We start from the raw sequence: 19027 nt of genomic DNA on the forward strand, positions 1-19027 counted from the left end.
CTGGGGAGAGGAGCAGGACGCTTAGGGGCAGGTGGCAGGGTGCAGCCAGGTCCTGCCTTTCTAGCTCTGTCCTTGGCTCTAATGGTGTCTGGCACGGCCCTGCCCTGTCTGGCTTTTCATTCCACGTGTTGTGTCAGTCCTAGCGGCCTGGATTAGGGCTCTCTTACTTGGGGAACCATTTCCAACAGCCAGCGCATGCGCTCTCCCCAGGCGTAGTTGAGGATCCTGGGGCTCGGTTGCCTGAGCCCACCCCGCCCCCCACTGTGTGCCCTGGGCCTGGGTCAGTGATCATTCTGTGGGCGCACGGCCCTGCGTGGCTGCTGACTCCCCCTGAGCACGGGGTTTTAGATTTGTGGCCACTGCTGCAGTAGCAACGCCCGCCGCTTGATGGCACTGGACTCAGGCAGCTCTGGATCTGAGGCGTCCTGGCCTGGGGCCCCCTGGAGAGTGGTGGGGGGCCAGGGCGTCCCAGGAAGCCAGAAAACACCTGCCTCCCTGGATATCCTTGCACCAGGTGAACACCTATTGTGTTTTCCTCCAAGTATTCTTTGTCCCTTCTTCACCCCCATTGCCTGTGCTGCGGGTCCCTCCGCCCTGGGCCTCAGTTTCCCCATCCGTCCAGTAAGAAGAAACCTGTAGGGTTTCTTGGGGAATAGAGAAAGGGAATTTTCCTTTAAAAGGAGCCCTTCCTCCCTTCCGTTCCTCGCCCCCTCACTCCTTCAGCCCAGCGCTCCGTTCTCCCAGCAGGAGCAACCACTCCGCGCGGTCCAGCAGGCTCTGGGAGTGTCCCCTCAGGCCACTGGCTGGGGAGGACCGGCCGGTGGTGTCACTGTGTCAGGGGAGGAGGAGGAAGAGGTGGCGGCAAGGTCGCAGTCGGGCCTCCAGCCCTGCCCAGCCCAGCTCCCCGGGGGAGACTTTACGGGCCGCCCCCGCCCCTGCGGCTCCCGCGCTCCCGCGCGCCCTGCGCGCCCTGCCCGCCCTGCCCGCGGGAGCCGCGCCTGCGGGGCCGCCGCAGCGCCGAGGAGGCACCAGGGCCGCGCCGGGCGGCGGGCAGGGGCCGGCGGGCGGGCGGGGAGCCCGGGGCCACGCGCCCATGCGGCGCCGCGGGGGCCCGGCGGTCCGCAGGCCCAGGTGAGGGGGCACCATGGGGCAGGGGGGCTGGAAAGGGCTCTGCCTGTCGCTGTTCGACTACAAGACGGAAAAGTATGTCATCGCCAAGAACAAGAAGGTGGGCCTGCTCTACCGGCTGCTGCAGGTCTCCATCCTGGTGTACCTGGTGGTGTGAGTCCCCCGGGGCTTTGGGGGCGGGGGGGGGGGGGTGGCGGGGGGGAGGGGTGGCCGCCCGCGGCAGGGTCCTGGAATTTGCGTGTGGGCACGTGTCCCCTGTAGTTGGGGGTCTGTGATCCTGTTCATGGCGGGGCCCTCCCTGGCCCTGGGGTGTCAGGGTGGGGAGTATGGAAGGAGGCCTCTGCCCTCCCCACGGACTCTAAATGTCCTGAGATGTGGGCAGTGGATCCTGCGTGTCTCCATTTAGAAGATTCTCCCTGGGCAGCTCTTTTCCCCGGGGCTGGGGCCCCCAGGGTTAGGGAAGGGGACAGGGATGTAGGGGGCGGGGGCCACAGCTGTCCCCCTCAGAGCCTCCTGGGGCCCTATCCTGGCGGCAGCCCCAGGGCCAGGCAGGTTATTTATAACCACTGAGTGTCAGTGCCATGCTTGGGGCTGGGCAGCTCATGAGCCTGGCATGTTCTCCAGTCACTTCCGGTCAACTTGTCACCCTCCACCCCCCGACCCCACCCCCCCCCCCCCCGCCTGACCCCAGTGACTGGCCTCTGGTATCCAGGCAGGGTCCTGCCAGAAACCTCTACCCCTGCATGCAGCTTGACCACCCACCTCCCCATCCCCATCCCGTCTGACAGATGGGGTGCCACCAGCCCAGGGTGCGGCTCAGAGGTTGCTCAGCCAGGGACTGTTCAGAGCCCTCGCCCCTTCCCAGAGAAGCAGGTGGAGGGAGGAAGTGACTCCTTCCTTCTTTTACTCATTTCCTGACTGCAGACGCTCCTTCTCGGGGGACAGCCCTGGCCTCACCTCACTCCCTCCTGGAGGGCAAGCCAAGGGGACCTGAGCGTTGTCCTTAAGGCGGCTGGCCCTCTCCCGCCGAGGACCTTCCCGCGAGCTGGTCCTCAGCCGCTTGGCTAGCTCCCACTCATCCTTCAGACCTGGGTTCTCACAAAACCACCTCCTTTCCATGGCATGACCGTAGTGTACTCATGCTTATTTGGGGGATCCTTTGCTTAATGTCTGTGTGTGACTCCCTGCCAGCCCAGGATGCCATGAGGGCGGGGCCTGGCGTCACTTAGGAAACAGGTGATGGAATGAATGAGAGAATGAATGAAGCTGCTCCTTGCACGTGTGCAGGATGTTCCTGCCAGGGCTGAGCTGGGTCTCCGGCTGAAGGGCTGGTTTGTTGCCGGCCTCTCGGTTCCCTGGCTACGTGACTGCCTGGGCACCCCGGCTCTGTCCGAGGAGCGGGGAGGGCAGGCACATCCTGGTTGGCACCTGCTGAACAGACACTGCCCACTATCCCACACTGTGACCTTGCTGCCCTCTCTGGGCCTCAGTTTCCCTAACTTTAACAAGAGGTTGACCTGGACAGTCTCTAATGGTAACTGCGTTGGCAGTAAGGACTTGTGTCATTGAACCCATTTTCTGCTGCACAATTTCACAAGCCATCTCATTTTGTAAAAATATTAATTTTGAAATAATTTTAGATTTAATGCAAAAGTAACAGGACTGATACAAATGTTTTTGAATACCCTCACCTAGATTCCCCAAATGTTAACATTTTACTACACTTGTGTAATCCTTCTTTTTTCTCTCCACATACACAGCACATATATGTTTGTTTGTTTTTGGAACTTTTAAGACTAAGTTACAGGTAAGCCCTAAATACTTTAGTGTGTATTTCTTAAAAACAAGAAATTCTCTTACTTACCCAGGTACAAATATGAAAGTCAGGAAATTAACATTAAGACCATATCATGGGGGAGCAGTTGTAGCTCAGTGGTTGAGCATCGGCTTCCCATGTATGAGGTCCAGGGTTCAATCCCCGGCCCAGTACCTTCCCCCCCCAAAATAAAAATAAAAATAAACAGACCATATTATGGTCTAATCCTAAGGCTTTTTGTAAATTGTCCTAAGAATTATCTCTATAGCAAAAGAAAATCTGAAATCATGCCTAGCCTTCAGTTGTCATGTCTTCTTTATTTCCTTAATCTGGATTCCTGAGCCTTTCTTTGTATTTTTGATGTTGACAGTTTTTGAAGAGTACAGCATTTTAAAAAATGCATTTTTTGAGATAAAATTCATATAACCTAAAATTCACCATTTAACCATTTAATATTATACAATTCAAATGTCAGGCACCCAGAGCGGGTGTAGCTCAGTGTTGAGCACCTGCTTTGCATGTATGAGGTCTCGGGTTCAGTGTAACCATTATCACTATCTAATTCCAGAATATTTCCAACACCTCAGTAAGAAACCCAATACCCAATAGCAGTCAGTCCCTCTCCTTCCCCCAGCCTCTTGCAACCACTAATCTACTTTCTGCCTGTGTGGATTTGCCTATTTTATCTTTTTTTTTTTTTGAAAGGAGGTACCGGGCATTGAACCCGGCACCTTGTACATGGGAAATAGGCAATCGACTACTGAGCTACACCCACTCTCTTTTCTATTCATTTTATATAAATGAAAAGATACAATATGTGGTCTGTTATGTCTGGCTTCTTTCAGTTAGCATAATGTTTTCAAGGGTCATCCATGTTCCATGTATCAGTACTTTATTCCTTTTTGTTGGCTGAATAATATCCCATTATATGGATATACCATATGTATATGGATGGAATGGTTTATCCATTCATCAATTGATGGGCATCTGGGTTCTTATACTTTTGGGCTATTATGAATGATGCTATGGATGTTCATGTACATGTTTTTGTGTGGACATATGTTTGCAGGTCTTTTTTTAATCAGTATCTTTTTTTTTTTAAGATTTACTTTTTATTTCTCTCCCCTTCCCCCCCCCCCCACTCCCAGCCCCATTGTCTGCTTTTTGTGTCCACCCGCTGTGGGTGTTCTTCTGTGTCTGCTTGGATTCTTGTCTGCAGCACCGGGAATCCGCACATCTCTTCATCGTGTCATCTTGCTGCGTCAGCTCTCTCTGTGTGCTGCGCCCCTCCTGGGCAGGCTGCGCTTTTGTCACATGGGGCGGCTCTCCTTACAGGGCACGCTCCTTGTGTGTGGGGCTGCCTTATGTGGGGGTCCCTGTGTGGCAGGGCACTCCTTGCACGCATCAGCACTGTGCGTGGGCCAGCTCATCAAATGGGTCAGGAGGCCCGAGGTTTGAACCCTGGACCTCCCATGTGGTAGGCGGATGCCCTATCAGTTGAGCCAAATCTACTTCCCAGGTCTTTTGGATATATACCTAGATGTTGAATTGCTGGGTCTTATGATAATTCCAGTTAACCTTTTGAGGAACTGCCAAACTGTTTTCCTTAGCACCTAAACCATTTTACATTCCTACCAGCAATGAAGAAGGGTTTTGATTTCTCCTCACCTTCACTAACACTTACTTTCCTTTTGTCTTGATTATAGCCGTCCAAGTGTGTGAAATGGTATCTCACTGTGTATGCATTTGTCTAATAACTAAGGATGTTGAGCATCTTTTCATGTGCTCATTGGTCATTTATTTATCTTTGGAGAAATATCTATTCAAATCCTTTGCCCACTTTAATTGGTCGTCTTTTTATTGCTGAGAATTAGGAGTCCCTTCTTCCTCCCTCCCTCCCTCCCTTTCTGTGTTAAGAAATATTAATTTTGTTTAACCAGGTTTCACAGCTGCATATTTAATTCTATAAAAACTTTATAGATTGTACAGTTTATATATAGTTCAAACTAATGAGCAAAAAAGTAAGTCCCACAGATGCAAAAATAGTGTACCAGTTGATTCAAGGCAGAGGCAGATTTACACGCTGTCCAGCTCTCCATGTGGCCAGGGAGGTGATCAGTTCTAAGTATAAACTTCAAAACTGTACAAAAATAGGGTTTTGATTTTATTTCATTCTTCCTACATTCATTATGATTGCAAGCTCAGCAGCCTGACTGATAATCAGCACGTGGAGTCAGGAATCAGTCACCACTAGGAGTTCCTTCTATTTAGTAGAACCTGATCAGATACATAATTTGCAAATGTTCTCCCATTCTGTGAGTTATCTTTTCACTTTCTTGGTGGTGTCCTTTGATGCACCAAGTTTTTGGTTTTGACAAAGTCCAAATCATCTCTTTTTCTTTTTGTTGCTTGTGGTTTTGGTGTCAAAGAGATTTTATACTCTTATTTTGTAGAATGCCCCTCAGTTTGTGTTTGTTTTACGTCACCACATGGTACGTTTCAGGCTGCGTAACCTCTCTTTAACCTTCCCCTCGACCATGGAGGGTGGCATTGTTAACCCCGTGTCACAGGTTGGAAGCTGAAGCTCAGATATTTCATTGGCCGGAGGCCACACAGCCAGGACTTGGTTGAACCAGCAGCCCTGGCCTGCCGGCCCTGGGGCCTCAGGTCCTGAGAACGGAGATCTGTGGTCTCTCTGGCCTCTTGAGAGCCTCCCCTCACCCCCCGCCCCCCACCTCTGCAGTTGCCTGTTGCCTCTGCTGCCTGCAGGGCGGGGTGTCAGGCCCTGGTGAGAGCTGTGGCCCCTGCCTGGGAGCTGGGGACGGCAGGGCCCTGAGCCTGCCCCACCCGCCCTGCTCGGGGAGACTTCCTGAGGGCAACAGCACAGCTGAGGCCCCCCCGCCGCCCCTCCCACAGGTGGGTGTTCCTGGTGAAGAAGGGCTACCAAGACACGGACACCTCCGTGCAGAGTGCGGTCATTACCAAAGTCAAGGGCGTGGCCTTCACCAACACCTCGGAGCTGGGAGAGCGGCTCTGGGACGTGGCCGACTACGTCATCCCGCCCCAGGTCAGGGCCCCCACCCGGCGCTGGCGCCCAGGCTGGCAGGGCCTGGTTGGGAGGGAGCGGCCGGGGAGACGCTGCTCGCCTTGCCCCAGCCCGCCCCGGGCCACCACGCATCCTGTGCCTTGGCTCGGGAGGGCACACGGGGTTTGCAGAGAGACACTGTCCAGATCCTTCTCGCCACCACCCCTGTGCTCCCTGACGGTTCAGCAAATAACGGCTGAGACGAGCTGGGGCCCAAAGAGCTCCCAGCCCGATGTGGGTCGGGTGGCTTGGCACAGGGAACAGAGTTATTTTCACAGCAGGCAACTCGGGGCCTCTTGATGGGAGCCCCGCCCGTCTATTAGCCGCTGCCCTGGAAGCAGCTCCCTGTCCTGCCAGAACTGGCCTGGGTCGGGCCTGGGCCAACCCCTGCACAGCCCTTCCTCTCCCAGATGGGGGAGCTGGGTCAGACTCAGGGTTAGTGGGGTGGGGGCGGTAAGGGGTTGTAGGCCTGGGAGGGACCTATCAAAGGACTTCAAAGACCCCAGGGCCAGCAGGCAGATGGGAACGTCCCCAGCCCCCAGCAGAAGCCCCTCCCCTATCCTAAGGGGCAGGAGGAGGGTCCCAGCCTCTCTCTGCTTCCGCAGGGAGAGAGCGTCTTCTTTGTGGTGACCAACTTGATCGTGACCCCCAACCAGCGGCAGGACACCTGCGCTGAGGTCTGATGCGGCACAGGGAGATGGGAGGAGGCGGCAGGCGTGGGTGGGGTCTAGCCTTCTCCCAGAGGAGAGCTCCTACCTGCCCGGTGCCCGGGAGGCGTGGCCTGCCCTGCTGGGGGCAGAGCTTTAATGGGGGCTCTAAGGGGTGTGTGGTCCCCGCAGGCCCTGGGGCCGGGAGAAGCCCTGTTCTCAGCCCGGGGTGGGGCCTGGCTCAGCCAAGTCCCGCAGGGGCCCTCCCCACCCAGGCCCCCTCTCACCCGCAGAGTGAAGGCATTCCCGATGCAGAGTGCAAGGAGGACGGGGACTGCGCCCCCGGGGAGGCGGTAGTGGCAGGAAATGGTGAGGCCTGCGGTGGCAGGGGCTGGGTGGGGGCGCCTGGAGCCGAGGCCCTGGCAGTGGCCCTGTCCCCACAGGAGTGAAGACCGGCCGTTGCCTGAGGGCGCGGAGCGCGGAGAAGGGCACCTGTGAGGTCTTCGCCTGGTGCCCCGTGGAGGCCAAGTCCAAGCCCTCGTGAGTGGCCGGTCCTCGGGGCCTGGGGATGCCCCCAGGGAGCAGATCTGCACCCCCCCCAGGGGCCTCCTTCCGAGGGGGCTGCAGCACCCCAGGGAACCGGCTCCTGCCCATCATGCCGCAGGCCGGGGCGCGGGGAGGCAGGGGCAGCCTCCTGACAGGCTCTCCGGCTTGGCTTTCAGGAAGGTGCTCCTGGGCGGGGCCGAGGACTTCACAGTTTACATCAAGAACTCCATTCGTTTCCCCAAGTTCAACTTCTCCAAGTAAGGACGTGGGGCTGGCCTGCTGGGACCCTGGCGGGGGATGCGGGCCCCCTGGCCTCCCCGCGGCGTGCGTGGGCCTGAGCGCGTGAGTGCGTGGTGTCCGCATGTGGCCGAACCCCTGGTGACCGGCCGTGGGGGGCCCGGGCCCGTGCGGGAGGGGGGTGCTGGCGGGGGAAGCGGGTCAGGGCTCCAGTCGGGGTAAAGCCAGGGCTCGGCCTGGACATGGCACGTCTCACCCTTCTCCCCGGGCTGCTGACGGCCTCCACCCAGGACCAATGTGCTGGACGCCAAAGACAGCTCTTTCCTCAAAACCTGTCGCTTTGGCCCCAACAACCACTACTGCCCCATCTTCCGCCTGGGGTCGCTGGTCAGCTGGGCTGGGAGCAGCTTCCGGGAGATGGCCTTGGAGGTGGGTCGTGTGCTCTGCCAAGAGGGGTGGGGAGGGGACCATGGGGCTGGGGCGGCCCCACAACTCACCTGCCGTCTTCAGAAGAGGCCAGAGGCCCTCAGGGAGGGCTCAGGGGAGGACGGCCCACGGTGAGGGACTAGCCCCCCGCCCCCCGGAGCCCCTGCGCCAGTCCGCATTCCCCCGGCCCAGGGAGGGTGGGGACCTGGGCTTGACTCACTGTGATCTTCCGTGCCATCTTCCGTGCCGTGGTACGACCCTCGGCGGCCGCCGCCACCCCCACCTGCGCCCTGGTGTTCTCCCTCGTGAGTGACACCTGCGTGCAGAGCTGTTTGGAGAACCCAGTACCACGACGTGTGTCCCTTGCAGAGGGGCCGGGCTGTAGGCTGCCCATCGCGGGCAGTAGACAGACCTGACTCCCCCATCCCGCTCTGGCCTCACTGCGGACTCTTTCTTCTTCGCCCCTGGGTGAACTCTAGGGCAGGGCAATCTCAGATAATGGGATTCAGGCACAAGGGCAGTCTCTTTTCAGAAATTACAATGTCCCATCCAGTGCAGTGACCTGAGCCCGTGACTCGATTCTAAGACACGCGCTGCCTGCCCTCAGCGTGGGGGGTGTCCTCCGGGGAGTGCAGCCCCTGCTCCCTCTCCCACCGTGTGCGCCTCCAGGGCCAGGCTCGGGGCGAGGTGGTCACAGGTTCTCCCCTGGGGTACATTATTCTTGTTATTTTTACCACTCTGATTGCTGTTAGATAATCCCCCTGGGAACTTCCATCTGCAATCCCCATGACAGCTGGGCTACTGCTTCTTGGGGCTTCAGCCCTCCACCCTGCGCATCTGGGGTCCACTCCACACAGACCCTCTGTTGGGGTCTCCTGGTCCCTCTGGGGGCTCAGTCAGGCAGCCCCCCATGCCAGAAGCCTCCAGCAAGCTCTCCCAGTGGCCCTGGGGTGGCGCGCCCACCGTCACAGGGCACCCCCAGGCTCCTCTGCTCTGCTCCTCCGTCTGACGTTCGCTTCTCTCCAGTAGATTTCTCAGCTGAATCTGCTCAATTCCCCCAATCCAGGGAGTGCTTACAAAGCTCTCTGGGTTCTCCCGGTTAGGTTTCCTCACAAGCAGATGTCCGCACTCCCCGCCTCTTCCACCTTAACCTCTCGATTCCCTTGAGGTGAGGGCTGAGCGGGGCCCCTGGGCCGGGCTGCGGCCGGCCGCTGCTTTAGGCAGTGCTGCCCTCGCGGCCTGGGCAGGCTTGGTGCCTGCTCCCTGCTTCCTGGTCTTCGGGGCATCGAAGAGGCTGAGCCCAGAGCACCCATATCAGGCACATGTATGAAGTGCCTGTTCCATGGCAGGGGCTCACTCCGCTCCGGGGAGCCCCCTCCTCCCCTGAAGCATGGGGTGGGGCCAGAGCCCGTGCCCTCCCCGTCCCCCCTCTTCCTCCCCCTGCTCGGTGCAGGGCCCATCTGTGGTCTGTGACTTGCATCCATCTCCAGAAACTCTTTGCACTGATCCTTGTCTCTTTTTCATCAAGGGCGGTGTGATAGGAATTCAGATTGAATGGGACTGTGACCTGGATAAAGCTGCCTCTGAATGCAACCCTCACTATTCTTTTAGCCGTCTAGACAACAAATTTGCAGAAAAGTCAATATCCTCTGGGTATAACTTCAGGTAATGGGGGCTCGGCCTGCCACCTTGTACTCTGACCACGTTTCATGTCCTTTCTGGGCGCCGGTGCTGAGACAGCCCTTCCTGGGGGGAGCAGGTGGGTGTCAGAGCTGGAGGCCGTGGAGAAGCGGGGGTCCCAGCCCAGTGGCCGGGGACAGGCACATGTCATGGCTTGGCTTCCTGCCAGGTCGGTCCCTCAGCGCTTTGGCGGTCCAGCCAAAGGGAAACCCCTTTCCCCTTGGGAACATCGGGCAGGGATTTAAAATATCTGTATGACTCTTTAGTACCTGGCTCACTGAGAGGGTCTGCAACCTCTCCCGGGGCTGCCGATGAGCTGGGGTCAGCGGAGTGCTTGTAAATCCCTTCCCTAAAACTTGCAAAGCTGCGTGGCCCAACAAGGAAGGCCCAGCCAGGCTGAGCTCTGCCCACCCTGTCTCCTCCAGATTTGCCAAATACTACCGAGATGCAGCTGGGGTGGAGTTCCGCACCCTGATGAAAGCCTACGGGATCCGCTTCGATGTGATGGTGAATGGCAAGGTGCGTGGGGGTCCTCTGAGGCTGGGCGGGGGGGCAGGGGAGGTTGGGAGGGGGCCCTGGGCGGGCTTGGGCTGGAGTCCCTGGGGACCTGCTCACCCTGCCTTCTCCCTTCAGGCAGGGAAGTTTAACATCATCCCCACTGTCATCAACGTCGGCTCTGGGGTGGCGCTCATGGGTGCTGTGAGTATCTGCCTCCTCCTTTCCCTTCCTACCCTCCCGCCGGGCAGCTAACCCGAGGGTCCGGGAGGTACCAACGCCCCAGCAGAAGGTGAGCTGGGGAGATCAGAGTAGATGTTGGAAAGAGGACTTCTGGGATTTCACGCCCTGCCAGCTGCCCAGGTGGCAGGGACTGCCCGAGTTGCTCGGGGCTGCATGGGGTTTGGGTCAGCCCCCAGCCGTGCTGGGACCCCAGGTCAGCCCTTGACCTTCTTAAGTGCTGCCTCCACTTCCACTAAGAGGAGGAGCAGGTGATGCGGGGTTTCTCGGCCTCAGCACTGTTGACCTTTCAGGCTACACAATTCTGAGTTGTGGGGGGCTGTCCTCTGCACTGCAGGATGTTTAACAGCACCCTGGCCTCTACCCACAAGAGGCCAGTAACACTTCCCTCATGACAGCCCGAAATGTCTCCACATTGTCCCATGTCCCCTGGGGGCAAAATTGCTTCCACTGAGCACCACTGGGCTAAAGGGATGAGAGGCAGGGAGCACAGCTCTGCAGTCCTTCCTAGAGGTGGCCCTTCAGCCTGGCAGAGGGGGAGCTCACGGAAGGAGAGGAAGTAGTGGCTAGAGCGCAGGGCAAGGCTCTTTGGAATCTCTGTAATGCTCCCGTGTGCTTTTGGAAGGTTGTTAAAACACACAGGGAGGTAATGAGCCACTTGTGTCCAGCCAGCCAGCCCCTTTCCAAGGTTTCTGTAAGCCTCTCCCCTATTCGTCTCCTGGGTGACCAGAACAGTTCACTGGAGGGTGCCACCAGCACTTAGGACGCACTTTTCATTAAGACAAGAAAATTGTGTCCCGAAACAGGACCCACAGAGGCCATGCTCCTGAACGATGGTAGGTGACAGATTTCTCTTCATGGCAAGCAGTCATTGTTGTTCCATTCGTTAGGGAACCCTGGGTGTTTATTAGTGACTTTCTTAGGAGGGGCCTGCCTTCAGTCACCACTTTCTCAGGATGTGGGTAAAACTGGGACCCGGGGCAGCTGGGTGGAGGCACGTGAGATGAAGGCAGTGGTGCCGGGAGAAGGTGGTGGCAGAGGCCAGGGCTGGTGCTCTCGGTGAACAAGGGATCGCTAATATTTTTGGCATCTGGGGAGAAAGGAGGCGAGCAGGGGCCAGCCACCGAGGGCCTCCCTGCCCGCTCCCACCCCCTCCTCAGCCCTTGGCCAACGCCCTCCCTGCCGCTGGGAGCGGGCGCCCTCTGGCGGAGGAGCGGGGCCTTGCCTCAGCCCCTGGTCTGCAGTGCGGTGGTCGGCGGGAGCGGATGCCCGCTGGGCTAGTTCAGGGCTTGTAGGTCGGTCTGGGTGCCCCGCCCCCACCCGTTTCTCACACTGACCCCAGAGGGATCTTTCTAAAGTACCACAACTCAGACCCTGTCACTCGCCTACTCTCAAACCCTTGAGTGCCTCCCCATAGGCCGGGGACTTCACAACACTCTAAGAAGCTTACCGGCTGGCCCCTCCACCCCCCCCAAAGTGTCTCCAGCTCTTCTCCACAGGCCCTGTGGCCCCTCCCATGCATTTCTACCTCAGAAATGCCTTCCTCCGACTTCCTTTGTGGTGTGCAAACTCCTGCTCGGCCCTCGGTGCTCAGCTAGCCTCCCTCCCCAGGCTGAGAGAAGCCTGGTCTCCTCCGTCCCCGTTCCTCTCCTTATCGTGGAACATGCCGTTCTGTCCCATCGTTTGCTTGCTTTCTCCCTCACCCGAGGGAGAGGCCCCAGAGGGTCTGCGTTGCCTTAGCCCTCCTCGCACCTCGGCGCTGCAGCTGGCACGGGGTGGGCACTCACGCGTTGAATAAATGATTGAGCGGGGTCAGCGCAGGGCAGGGCAGAGGGCGAGGTGCGAGGTTCTGACCTTGGTCCTGCCTTGGACCCGCTTCGTGCCTTTCTGAGCTGCTTCCTCATCTGCTCAGGGGGCCCTTGGTGCGTCCTCTCGGGATGACCGTGGGGTCAAGTGGCATGAAGCACCCCGAGCAGCCGGCCTAAAGTGGGTGCCCTCCTGAGCCAGGGACCCCAACTCTTTTGCAGGGGGCTTTCTTCTGTGACCTGGTACTCATCTACCTCATCAAAAAGAGCCACTTTTACCGGGGCAAGAAGTACGAGGAAGTGAGGTCAGTTACGCTTCTTTGCCAGTGGCCCGAGGGGAGCCCCGTGCTCCCTCAGCCCTCTGGTCTCCCTGGCTTTGAACCTTTTATGTGGTTTTGTTTTTGGCATTTGGGATGTGGCCGCAAGGGGGAGCGTGGGAGCTCACAGCCCCTGGCAGGGCCAGGGAGATGGAATGTTCTGAGGGCATGCTCCACAGAACTGGGCTCAGTCTCACAGCAGCAGCCTCAGAAGAAAGGTCACAGCCTGTGGGCAGGAGACCTGGCTAACAGGCCTGGCTTTGCCACTGCCTCTCTGTGTGACTCTGGACAAGTCCCAGGCCTCTCTGGGCCTCAGTTTCTTCTATCTGCGAAATGAGAGGTGATGTACATATGGTGCTTTCCAGCTCTTATGTTTTAGTATTCTTGGACTTGGCACTTCTGGTGGGCAGGGTTGAAGGAAGTTGGAGTGGTCAGAGAAGAACACAACAGATTCCTGCCGCCCCCCCACACACACTGCAAGGGCCTATTTCCAGGCTCTTCCCAGCTGTGGGTTTGGCCCTTGGCTTAGCTGTGTGTGTGTGAGAGAGAAAAAGAGGGAGAGAGAAAGCATGTGTGCACATGCACTCAGAGCAGCAGGGCAGTGTGGGTGGGAAACGTGGATACCAGGGGGAGGGCAGGGAGAGGCAGCCCTTCTGGGGACGACTTTCTGGAGGAGCTGGAATCAGAATGGGAATCGCAGATAGTGAGGTTTCCACAGGACCTGGGGTCTCCCTCAGCCCCACCACAGCCTGGGACCGTGGGTGAGGGTTGTGGTTGACCCGGATTACACTCCGCCCGCAGACTGAGCTCCAGCCCTGGCTTTAGGCTGAGCCCTGAGCCCGCTGCTGGAGGGACGAGGGTAGCGCCCCCTGCAGGACGAGTCCTCAGGCCCACACTGGGAGCGGCTGCCCTTGGGCCGATGGGGATTAATGGGTCGTGTCCTGCCAGGGGCCGAGAGGCCCGCGCACAGCTGGCAGAGTCCACGCGGCGGGCTGGGGCCTGGGAGGCCGAGGATGCGACGGGGCCAGGCCCGGGGCTGCGGGGCCGCACGGAGCCGGAGGGGCAGCAGCGGGAGCAGCCTGAGGCTCAGGACGGAGGCGGCCGGATGGGGGATGGCTGCGTGTGCCCGCAGCGCCTCGAGGGCTGCGCCCAGCCTGCCAGGTGAGGGGCCGTGGGGCCCGAGGACTGGGGCCTGCAGAGCCAGTGGCCCCAGCAGGGTATTCTGCTCCGGGGCGATCTGGCCACAACTGGGAGGGCCCATCCAAGCTAGTCTGGGGGTGGTGGGGTGGTGCTTTGGCTCCTCCTTGATCTTCACTAGCTTCCCAAGTCCCCTAAAAAACTGTAAGCTGAGCGTGCTTGTGGTGCTAGCCCAGCGTTCAGATATCGTAACACAGCGCTTACTCTCTGCCAGGCACTGCTCTGAGCCTTGTATGAACTCACTGAAGCTTCTCAGCAACTTAATGAGGTGGATATTAACATTCCATGTGTTAGTAATGGGGAAACCGAGGCACCGACTGGTTAAGTAACTTGCCCAAGTCCCACAGCTAAGAAACGGCAGCACTGGGATTTGAACCCAGCTGGTGTGTCACTAGAGTTCAGTTCTTCACTGGGCTATTTTGCCTTATCAAGCCCTCTTCCCTGCCCGTCCCACTCCCCCTGGAACAGATTACTCCCTTAAACTTCTCTTCTGTGCTGAAATTCTGGTACTGCCTCAGCCCCGGGAGGCTGGTGGCTGTGCTGACAAGTGACCCTCGGCTGATCTTCACTGGGCGTTGCCCAACAGGCCCTGAGCAGCCTGGCCTTTCCTACAGAGATGACCGCAGCCTGGCGCAGAGAGGGAGCCCCAGCTGAGCCAGGCCTGCTCTGCCTCTGTCTTGCTGTGTGCCCTTGAGCAGGTGCCTGGCCCTTTCTGGGCCTCGTGTTCCTTTCTTTTCAGTGGGGCCTGGATGCAGGGGACCTTTCAGCCTGGGACAGTGGGTGAGGGTTGTGTTTGGCCCAGATTAAACTGCACCTGCAGACTGAGCTCCAGCCTGACTTTTAAGGACTAGCCCTGGGCCCTGACCCTGTTTTGACTCTCCTTTTATAAGCTAGATCCCCAGGGAGTTCAGTGGCCCTGGCTGCACTTTCCTCTGGCCCCCAGCGTGCATTCCTTGGTGACTCAGGGATTAGCAACCTCCAGCCAGGAGCTGGGCCTGGGCAGTGAAGGAGTGAGAAATATACTGGGGCGAGCGGAGAGGAGTGAGGGAAGATGGAGAGGCTGGGGGGCCGGCAGTGGAGGTGGGGATCCAGCTGTGGCTTCGCGGGTGCTTGCCTGTACTCCTCAGCCTGCGAGGGGGAGAATGACCCTTGCTGGCTTTGCGAGCTGGCTTGGTCTCGGCCCAGCCTTGCCTGCTGTGCAAAGCTCTGTGCTCAGGGGCCTAGGGTCTGGCTGCCACCGTGGTCGCTGCTGCTCACTGCCTCAGCCTAAGTACCTCCATGTGTTGGGGCTGCTGCCAGGGACCCCAAAAGACTGCCCCTCTCTGTCACGGCCAAGAATGCTCTACCTGCCTGCTGCTAGGGAGAGGCGGCTGCGTGTGTCTGTCTTTAGGAAGGCCACCTGGTCCACAGGGTTCCTAACAATTCTGCCTCTGTGTGCCCCTTGTCCCCCACCCTCGCATAGGTCTGGTCACCTGGGGAATGGAAAGGTGAACGTGGAGCAACTGCAGACCCTGCAGACAGTGGAGACGTAGCAAGAGGTGTCAGCTGGAGCAGATTCCGGGAAGGCATCCCACAGCTCTGACCTGGGAAGAGGATTCTTGGAGCCTGCCTGGGGCAGGAGCTTCCAGGCACACCCTTCTCCCCTGCACCCCGGCAGGAGCCTTGGGATCTCACTACAGGCTTTTTGTTGTGTGAGGAGGGGAGCCACCCAGTGGCCACCATGGCTCAGATCTGGAAGCGTCGAGACTAGCGTGTTTTAATTTTTTCTGAGACCCTGCTTGGACATCCATCCATTCATTGGGCAGTAAACATTTATTGATTGCCTGCTATGGGCTGGGCCCTAACCAAAACACGTAAATGAGACACTGAGCTGGCCCTCGGGGAGGGAAACAGGTGCAAGTCCCTCCAGAGCCAACAGAGGCATGGCAGGCAGGCCCGCCACTCCGGCCAGCCTCCAGCGTCTAGCTGAGGATCCGCAAATCCCTGTAGAGAACGATGGCTCCTCAGAGAAGGCCCCTGAGCAACATCAATGGGACATTTGATTTTGCCTCAAGGAGTGAAGTTTACATGTGGCCAGCTTGGCAGCTAGCAAAGAACCTGACCATTCGGGAGACAGCGGGCTCTTGAGAGGAAGACAGACTCCAAGGCCTTGTAGAGAAGACGGGGAAGGCGAGGCAGGTGGCTCCTGCTCCGTTCTGACCGGCCTGCCTGGGGACGCTCTGGGCTTAGTGACGGCCGTATGCCACATGTTCCTGCCTGTGTGGGTGGGCTCTTGCTGTTCTGTGGGGCTGTGTGTCCCGGCCCTGCTTCCCTTGCTCTCTCCTCAAAGGCTTGGTCTGAAGCGTTATTACGATAATGGATGGGAAATAATCACTTAGCAGGTTTAAACAGTTGTCAGGGAGTCACAATGACTAGGGAGTTCAGATCTGGACCCCCATTTCCACCCACCCCATCCTGCAGAACTTGGCTGCTTCCCTCCAAGTATGGTCTGTGGGCTGGCAGGATGGGCAGCACCCAGGAGCTTGTTAGAAACGCAGTCTACTAAACCAGAATCTTGCATTTTAACAAGATTCCAAGGTGACTGGTGCACACATTAAAGTCTGAGAAACCCTGAATGAGGAGCTACGCAAAGCCCTGGTTCTGAGGAAAAGGCTAGCTTTGGAGGGTGGAGCCAATTTCTAGGTCAGATTTCCATGCCCGCTACTTTGATGCCAGGATTCCTCCCTAGCAGCTCTTCTCCTCCACCCAGGGAAAGCGCCATTCTGCTGACTTTATTTAAATGGAAATGTTTTGACACCGTACTATTTGTGATTCAAAATGCAAAAGTTACAAAAGAATACAGTGAAAAGCTTCCCTCCCACCGCTCCGAGGGCCACAGGAACCAAGAGGCTCCCTTACTGGCTAAGAAACCACTTGGTTACTCACTCAGGCAGGAGCCTTTCCTGATGCCTGAATGAAGACCAAGCCTCCTGTATCAGGAATGGCCCTGACGCCACATGCTTATGCACTGGGTCTGAGGAGCCAGGCAAGCTCACTTCTTCCTATCCTTTCTGTCTGCTAAACCCAAGAAGAAGGGAAACCCAGAGCCCATCGCTCACTATCGTGTGAACCACTCAGCAGAAATGTCTTGCCCTGCTGCCCTGACTTACCAAGTCCCAGGGGCTAGGTTTGGGCAGCTCCCGGGACACGGGGGAATGTCCTCTTTGGGAGGCTTTTCTCTAAGGCCTCCTTCCTGTCAGGAGCACCTGGTTCTCCTCTTCACATAGGAGGTGGTAAGCATCCTTTTCTAGGGTGTGTGGATCAGAACTGCCTGGCAGAAGGTCCCTGGCGAAGCTGCCACTGGGGCAGAGGGGCATGGTCCCCAACAGGAACCCTTTTAGATCATCCTTCACCTTGGTGCATCTGGGAACCTGTCGACAAGCGCAGTGTACCCTCTGAATTGAAAGTGAAAAATCGGTTTGGCCCATTAAGGTGTTTAATTTCCTCAGTAAAGCAAATCCTTGGATTTTTACAATCTAGCATGTTACCTTTAAGATTGGGAGTGAAAAGGGCAGGGTTCTTTCTGAATCCTGCCTGCTTAGAAGTTGGTCTGGTTTCTTTTAGCCTGCTTTTGGAAATGCTGGGCCACATTCATATGATCTGGTGCAGTCATATTGTTTCATATTGGACTGAAATGTTTTCCTCCAGTTATTCATTCATTTAGTAAAGTATTTTTGAGTACCTACTGTGTGTCAGGTGTGGGACTAAATGCTGGTGATACAGGGGTGAGCAACACAGACACGCTGCCTGCCCTCAAGTGCTGTGGTCTAGAGGGGAGTTGAATCTTAGCCAAATGGTCACACATATAATCACTTGGATTGAATAGGGTGCTTTGGTAGTTTTCAACAGGGAGTAGGGGTGAGTCAGGGAAGGTTTCCCCAAGGAGATGACATAGCAACTGAAATCTGAAAGATGAATAGCAGTGTAGGGAAGGGGTAGCATTGCAGGGAAGAAAACCACACATGTAAAGAAACACCTTGATGTGGGAAGGAGTGTCCAAGGAACTGGATGGAGACCGTGTTGCTGGAACCCAGGGGAAGAGGGGAGAGTAGTGGTAGACGTCTGGAAAGGTCCTAGAAATGTGCCCCATCCCTGATGTCATCTATTATCCTTACTGTTTTTGAGGATTTCTGTCAATCATGTTGACTCCTTAATTTTGAGTTGTCTTCATTAAACATTAGTGTCACAGAGGACTTACTCAACCTAGACTGAGCCCAGCAACACTTTCCAGGTGGCCTCTCTACTACATGTCCAGAGCCCTGTGCTCAGAAAGGCCCCTTCCAGCTTCTGGTTGCATGCTCTGCCCATGTTGGCTTGCTTTTCACACAGCTCCCTCCCCCACCCCCACCCCCACTCCCTTTTTTTTGCATAATGTTAGTGCATGAGTGGGATGCTCATTAACCCTGTAGAAACTTTTTTTTAATAGGGAGAAGTGAAGCAGGAACTTGAGCTCTTTTCAAACTTGGGAAAGCCCCTTACCTTTGGGAATGGGTTGCTTCATCAGGAAGGTGAGAACACTGGCCTCCCAAGAGCCCCTTTCCATTCTGCTGGTCCAGGACCACAGGAATTGTGTATGTCTATGTTCAGACCCTAGCCTATACCTACCCACCTAGGGTTTTCCTAACAATTGAGTTATCCCATGGCTGGGAGTACCATGATGCTGGCCAACAGGAAATTTGTAAATTGGGTGCTATCAATATGGCATTACAGGGACCAGCCACGAAAGATCAAAGTGCCCTCTACTCCTGGTGCAGGGGCCACCAGGACTGACCAGTCACTGCTGCCTTTTTGCCCTCCACCAGTGCTTCCTGTTTCTCAGGGGCTAGCTGCCCCATTGGGGGACCAGTCATCAAGGGACACATGACTTCTCCAGGTATCTAAGGACCCCAGCTAAGGACTACAGTGCCCCTGGAGACTCCCTAAGTCACCCCACTTGGAATGGCATCCTGTATGTCTGGAAAAGGGCTCCATTTGCTTCCAACCCTCTCCCCAGACTCAAGTGATGCAACTCCTCAGAGCATACTCTGGACCCAAGGACCCAAGGACACTCTTTCCAGGAGACTTCACCTTTCTGCCAACTGCTTCCCCTTAAGCCAGTATGCAGAATTAAAGTGGGGGAGGTGGCAAACATTTTCTGGGACCTGCCCAATATATGTATTCTATCACAGTTTTATTTGGTTATAAAGTAAAAAGTTGTCAACTTTAAATGTGTTTTGATTTCTTTTCAATGACCACCCCATATTTCAGGAGAAAGCATAGGGAGCAAGCAAGAAGGAAGGAGGTAGAGCCAACAAACAATTAGTAAATAAGATACTACGTTTCTCATTTTCTTTGCAAAGAAATGCAAATGAAAAAAAACACCCACATTT

General features: G+C 56.7%; 1 protein-coding gene across 3 annotated transcripts; it reads left to right on the top strand.

Moving 5' to 3' along the window:
- The first annotated feature begins 1083 nt into the window (after positions 1–1083).
- On the top strand, positions 1084–18865 carry P2RX5 (purinergic receptor P2X 5). 3 transcript variants are annotated; one of them, XM_004476982.4, is made up of 13 exons: positions 1084–1281; positions 5861–6011; positions 6635–6706; positions 6970–7045; positions 7120–7216; positions 7399–7479; positions 7750–7888; positions 9414–9550; positions 9991–10084; positions 10199–10264; positions 12328–12410; positions 13371–13583; positions 15082–18865. In XM_004476982.4, exons 1-13 carry the CDS (start codon positions 1145–1147, stop codon positions 15149–15151), a joined length of 1416 nt encoding a protein of 471 aa, XP_004477039.1. In that variant the 5' UTR covers positions 1084–1144; the 3' UTR covers positions 15152–18865. The 3 variants fall into 3 exon arrangements, with proteins under 3 accessions (XP_004477039.1, XP_004477040.1, XP_012374456.1); XM_012519002.3 differs by having other exon boundaries at positions 1119–1228; XM_004476983.4 differs by lacking the exon at positions 13371–13583.
- The last annotated feature ends 162 nt before the right edge of the window (positions 18866–19027 follow it).

Source organism: Dasypus novemcinctus, chromosome 21, assembly GCF_030445035.2.
Source record: "Dasypus novemcinctus isolate mDasNov1 chromosome 21, mDasNov1.1.hap2, whole genome shotgun sequence".
NCBI classification, from domain to species: Eukaryota; Metazoa; Chordata; class Mammalia; order Cingulata; family Dasypodidae; genus Dasypus; species Dasypus novemcinctus.

Coding starts and splice junctions, on each gene's coding strand:
- P2RX5 (XM_004476982.4), top strand. CDS start 1,145: ATGGGGCAGGGGGGCTGGAAAGGGCTCTGCCTGTCGCTGTTCGACTAC. Junction 1,282..5,860: donor ATCCTGGTGTACCTGGTGGT/GTGAGTCCCCCG, acceptor CCCCTCCCACAG/GTGGGTGTTCCTGGTGAAGA. Junction 6,707..6,969: donor GGCAGGACACCTGCGCTGAG/GTCTGATGCGGC, acceptor TCTCACCCGCAG/AGTGAAGGCATTCCCGATGC.